Raw genomic sequence first — 6,000 nt, forward strand, 5'->3', positions numbered from 1 at the left:
AGGGAGAGAAGGAGAGTGGAAAGGAAGGGAGGGAAGGGGAGAGAGAAACATGCATGTAAGAGAGAGATATCAATTAGCTGCCACCAAAATGAGCGGAGGATTAAACCTGCAACCCAGGTATGTGCCCTCTACCGGGAATCAAACCCAAGACCCTTCTGTATGTAGGCCGACGCTCTGACCACTGGGCCACACCAACCAGGGCTGTCTCTGAGTTTATTATTTTGTGACCATCAGGGCCTGGCCACTGACCACTGAGATTTCTCTTGTGTTCCTTTGCAGTGTCTGCGCTCTAATCCTCTCGACCTTCTACATGAGATACAGAATTAACGCCCTGGAGGAGCAGCTGGGGTCGCTGACCTCCATTATGGACACCCATCACGCTGAGTGAGACCCGCCCCGCCGGTGCTAGCATCCGCTTGCCATTCAGATTAGTGGGATGTTTGACCCGACTTCAGCAGCCTCCTTAGCAAATATTAATTAAGCGTACATTTTGTGTGAGATATTTTAAAGTGTATACGTGGGGAATACAGAGGTGGGGAAGTCCCAGAGACGAATGACCCTGACTGTGCATGTTCTTGAGTTGCTATAGTGTTGCCAGTGATGAGGCAAGAAACAAGCCTAGTTGTACATTATCTTGTTCTTTTATCCTGAGACTCGGTTGTGGCCTTGGCCCGTTTATTAAAATATGAAAGTGTAGCTGGAAGGGGAGGGAGTCAAGACACTGAGAGAATAGGAGAGAAGCAGTTCAAGGAACTCCGCACATCCGGTCGCCGATAACTGTGTGCTGGCCCGTTCACTCTCAGAACTCTTCCTCGCTGTACAGATCCACATGACTAGTCATCGTTTGATGGTGCCCGGGCAGTTTTTCTGTCACAGTCATTTTACATGCCTGACCTAACTGAACCTACTCAGACACCGAGCCCTTTCCTTTAAACCCAGTCCCATGAGGATCTTGACGTACTGCCTAAAAAGTAACATAAAGTGTTATTCCACATTAGGAAACGTGCTTTGAGCAGATGTCCTAAAAGTGGGGATATTCCTTTACACAGAGCATGCGCCATGTGCTGTTGACTCTAACAGAATGGATATACACATGCACAAATACAGTTCCCTCTCCCTGTACCTTCTCACTGCTATTCCCATTTTACAGATGAGGTAACTGAGACCAGGAGAGATAATTAGCTTCCTGTCTTCCAGTTTGAAAATAGAATCAGGACTCACGTGCACTCTGTGTGACTACAAAGACCGTACACTGCCCAGCCCTCCAGTGGCTACATCTACGTCTGAGAAGAGCAACAGTTCTTGCAGAGTGGTGCTGTTGTGGGGATAGAGAGGTTGCTGGAGGCCAGTACAAGGGGTTTAAGAAACCATGGGCGTGAGAATAAATGTCTGGTTTCTGTTTGGAAGCCGAGGCACAGTGCAGCCACTTACACAAAAATAGCTTCAGAGATTTCCGGCTGAGCTGTTAAGAATTAGCCCACAAGCATCCAGTCTGGAGTGGATTCCTGCGTGTCGTCCGGCGTTAACAAGTGAAATGCTCCCTCTCTGCGGCTGTAACCTGGTTTTCTGTTCAGATACAGGCCAGAGGCGTTTCTCCCTCCTCTGTCCCGGCCGCTCCCGCCTGCCCGCCCGCCCGCCCGGGTAACGCTTCTCTCTGTCCCGCAGACACGCAGCGCCGCCCGGCCTGGGGTCGCAGGGGCAGTTGAATGCAGAGGTCCTCTGCCGAGAGCTCACCGCCAACATCGTGAAACTAGAAAAGGTGATTTCCTTCCTGAGCTGGGGCGGGCGTGGTGGTGCCTGCCGCTTGCCGTAGATGAGTGGCTACACACTGAAACCCTTCTGGTGTGTGCAGCCAGCAGCCCAGGTGGCCACACCCAGCCCGGGGAGTACGTGGTAAACGTGAAAGACCGTCTTTTATTTGCACGAAGAAACAGGTCCCGATCTCATTTTCCTCGTTGGTCTGTCTTCTGGCTTCCCTCCTGGGTTAGAAATCGTCCTCTGTGCCTCAGAGCCCGGTGGCAAGTGACCTCTGGCCCAGGGCTCGGGGGAGGGACCCAGAAGGGAGTGTCCCAACCGAGAGCGCAGCCCCGCCTCCACCCAGGCCCACGGTGGCCGTCCACTGCGTCCATTCCCTGTCGTAACCCTGCGGGACGGGTGTCACTGTTCCTACGTGACCGAGAAGAAGCCACATTTCTGTTCACTTGCGCGGGGAGACAAGGCCAGGACGTGGGCAGACTGGGAATCTGTGATGTCAGAGTTGTGCATGGCAGCCCCTCCCCTCCTGTGCCCCAGAGCCCAACCTTAGCCCAACCACGGATGTACCTGCACCACGGAAGGCACCTTCCTGTAGGACAGCTATGGGGCAGGCCTGCCCGTGGCATTCTTAGAACTCAGGAGGAGAGGGAACGGGAGAAAAGGGGAGGCATGCCAGAGATAGCCTAGTGAAGCCTGGTTAACATTTTCTTACTCCCGTCAACGTGTTCATCCCTCCCCCTCTGAAAATCTGTTTTCGCCCTAGCCCTTAAGCAGGAAAGGGTTCGAGGAGTTCAGTGTTCAGTTCAATCCCACCCATGCCCAGGCACTTTCCAGGATCGTGCAGGTACACTTACTTGGGGAGAAACATGAACTACAAAGGAGTCAAACTGATTGTTTTGCTTTACCAAACGTGATCTGACATTGAACCACTGAAGTATGGAGAGCAAAGGTGTTCCCAGACTCCTGCCCTTAAACCAAGGCATGCCAGATCCTTCCTGTCGCTTCACTGTATCCACGGGCTGACTGGAAACCTTTCTTCCTCTTTTAAATCAAAAGCAGCCTAGAGAAGGTATGGGCCAGCAACCAGAATTACTTTCCTTTCTACAATGGTAGTTGTTGAGGCCTGAGGTAATTTTTAGTTTTCTCTGTAATGACATGTTGACCAGTGCTTGGGTTTCTCTGCTGACCAAGTGAGTGAGCTGGTTTTGATGTTATATGTTGCTCCCTCTGGCAAATGCCAGTATTCTTTGGACCAGAAGCACACAGAATTCTGCTGCCTTCACCTGTGCTTCTTCCCATTCTCCTGCCTGCCTGGCGAGGACACCACATTCTATAAGGAGGGAGAGAAAAACGGGAGCTCAGACAGAGCCCCGCCCCTCAGCTAAGAGGCCAAGCTATGCTCATATGCATATACATTCATTGGTTAATCTCTCCCTCCCCTCCCCACCCTCCTGAAATATGATAGTCTCTTGCTTGTTTCAGTGTCTCGATCTGTTTTGTTCATCAGTTTACTTTGTTCTTAAGATTCCAGAGTATTATGCTAATTGAAATAAGCCTGTCAGAGAAAGACAAGCATCACATGACCTCACTCATATATGGCATCTAATCATTTCTTTTTCTGTCTTCCCACTCCTGCTTTTTTATCTTTGGACTTGTGGGATAGGTAGGGAAGACATGAAGTAGGAATGTGGAGGACTAAGGCAATGCCTTTTGTGGGTAAAAAAGGAAATACTTATTTCCTTAGGACTGGAATTGGCATTCGAGGTGGATCAGTACAGGCGGAAGAGCATAGATTCTGGAGTCAGACACCCCCCCCCCCCCCCCATTGTCCTTGACCACTGGTTAGGCTCATATGTGTGCACACAAGTCCTTGGTTGAGCTCTCCCTTTTATCCCCACCCTCCCTCTGAGGTCCAACAGCCTGACCCATGACTCCTTATCTCTGGGTCTGTTCTTGTTCATCAGTCTGTGTTGTTCACCATTTCCCCCAGAGGAGTGAGATCGTGTCCTGCTGGAGACTCCGTTCTATTTAATAACAGGAGCTTCTCTGTTATTATTTCAAGATACAGAACAACTTACAGAAATTGTTGGAGAATGGCGACTGACAGACCAGACTGCGTGGGCCAACGTGATACCTCACGCTTCCCTTTGAAGACGGTGCTCCGGGAGGCGCCCGGCGAGCGCTCCCTGCTGGCCGGAGGAGCGAGCGGCGGAGAGGCACCCCGCACCCAGCCCCGTGCGCCCTGGGAGGTCTCCAGCTCAGGGAGGGGGGAGGGGGGATAATCCTGGCTCCTGTGCAATGAAAGTTGACCTTGACTCTCGGCGGAAGGGTTCCGTGTTGCTGCCTGAAGGAGCCAGCCCCATCCCGGGAGGGCCTGGTGGACACTCTTACACGCTGTGGTTCGTGGCCACAGTGTCAGCAAACACTCCACAACGTGCCTTGTCAGTCCCTCCCGCCCTCCGCACCGCAGCCTTCCAGCTAAGGGATAGATCATGTGCCAACAGCCTGAGGTGGCCCTCTGAGGACTTAGCCATAACTCTCCGGAAGGCAATACGGAGCTCCGATGGACGACAGGCTTGCTTCGAAGAAATGACCCCAGTATCTTGTCTTTTTTTTTTTCCCCTTCTGTTATGTTCTGGTTTAAATCATCTGTGTATCTTAACTTCTCAATTGAATACTGGCAAGAAAGATTGGGCAAAGCAAATAAACCATCCCGTTTACATTTGGTTTTGTCCCTCTAATAATATGTAATTGAACTAGTTCTCACCCGCCCCAAGAATCTGTGAGACCTGGGACTGGAGTACTAAGTAAACTTACTCGAAACCAAAACTAATCTTTAAACCAAAAAATATAATGTGATTTGATACACGATGAAAAACTTGGAAATTTTAAGATGATAGGTGGACGATGTTACTTTTGAAAAAAAGATGTCTGTGTGGAATGTTGAAACCCGTTTCGGCGTAACGACAGCATGCTTTTGTGCTTTTGCTGACTAAGGTAAAGAAATAACCGGTGGCTTGATAACTTCTATTTACCATAGGGTTGCCTGGTTTTTATTAATAATTACTTAGGTACCGTAAAGATCTGTAATATGAAAGGTATTCCGTTTCTGTCTGCAATGCATTTTATAATCATTTCTATGAAATGTATTTTATTTAATCAGATAAGCTAATAAGTGAATTGGTTACATCATTTGTGTCTGTCAGCCTACTGGACAAGAATTGTGCCTGGTGCACCCTGGCTTTTAATAAATACTCATTGGTGAAAACACCTTGCTAGCACTGTGCTTTGTCAATTTCCTAATTCTTTTAACAAAGACATAGTTTTAACTGTTTCTTACTTCCTCCCTGCTACTTCCAACTCACCCATACTTCTTTTCTCCTGAGTATTCATTTCAGAGTTCAAAATTATTTAAATTTGGGTTGTAATAATATGAGGGAAAGAGAAAGAACATTGAAATCAGGAAACCAAAGCCTGATGCCTAGGTCCACATTTTACGAATTGTGTGGCCTTAAACAAGATATTTGGCCATTCCCCCACTCCCATCCTCAACCCCATCCCTCCCCTGCTATTTTATTGAAAGGACCAACAAGAAGTCACTGTGAGGAGCAAATATAATAATGTCTCTAAAGTATATTGCTGTGTCATGCACGTAGTATAATCTTATAACAGATTACCATATTCATTATTTGTTTAATGTTTTCCTATCCAGCATTCCAGTTTTATAAAAGTTCTATGTCGATGCCTTTTAAATTCCTTTTATCCTCACCAGAGGATGTTTTCTTATTGATTTTTTTTTTTTTTTTTTTTTTAAGAGAGTGAAGGAAGGGAAAAGAGAAACATCAATGTAAGAGAGAAACATTGATTAGCTGCCTCCTGCATACGCCCCACTGGGAATCAAGTCCGAAACCTGGGCATGTGCCCTGACCAGGAATTGAATCATGATCTCTTGGTTCATAGGTGGATGCTCAACCACTGAGCCACACTCTCCGGGAGGGAGCCACTTTTTGTGTTCTCCCCACTCCCCCAAGAATCATATAGTTGACTCTTCCAAAGAGAAAGAAAACGCTTCACTTATTACAACATTTGGGTTGTAATGATATGAGGGAAAGAAAAAGAATATGTTGCTATTTGTTTTATTTTCTCTTTAAATGGATGTATTGGGGTGACACTGGTTCATAAAATTATATAGGTTTCAGGTATAAAGTAATACACACCATCTGTATACTGCATTGTGCGCTTACT

At 47.7% G+C, this 6,000-nt stretch overlaps 1 protein-coding gene across 2 annotated transcripts in view; it reads left to right on the forward strand.

Annotated features, from left to right (window-relative positions):
• The window catches only part of GRAMD2B (GRAM domain containing 2B), a 93,684-nt gene extending 88,659 nt beyond the window's left edge, over nucleotides 1–5,025 (forward strand). For both annotated transcript variants that reach the window (XM_084881398.1, XM_084881399.1), the window contains exons 12-14: nucleotides 280–384; nucleotides 1,666–1,759; nucleotides 3,818–5,025. In XM_084881398.1, coding sequence (XP_084737524.1) covers nucleotides 280–384; nucleotides 1,666–1,759; nucleotides 3,818–3,859 — 241 coding nt within the window. In that variant the 3' untranslated portion in view covers nucleotides 3,860–5,025. The remainder of the gene's footprint in view (nucleotides 1–279; nucleotides 385–1,665; nucleotides 1,760–3,817) is intronic.
• The last annotated feature ends 975 nt before the right edge of the window (nucleotides 5,026–6,000 follow it).

Source organism: Pipistrellus hanaki, assembly GCF_964339955.1.
Source record: "Pipistrellus hanaki genome assembly, chromosome: 4".
In the NCBI taxonomy this organism is placed as follows: Eukaryota; Metazoa; Chordata; class Mammalia; order Chiroptera; family Vespertilionidae; genus Pipistrellus; species Pipistrellus hanaki.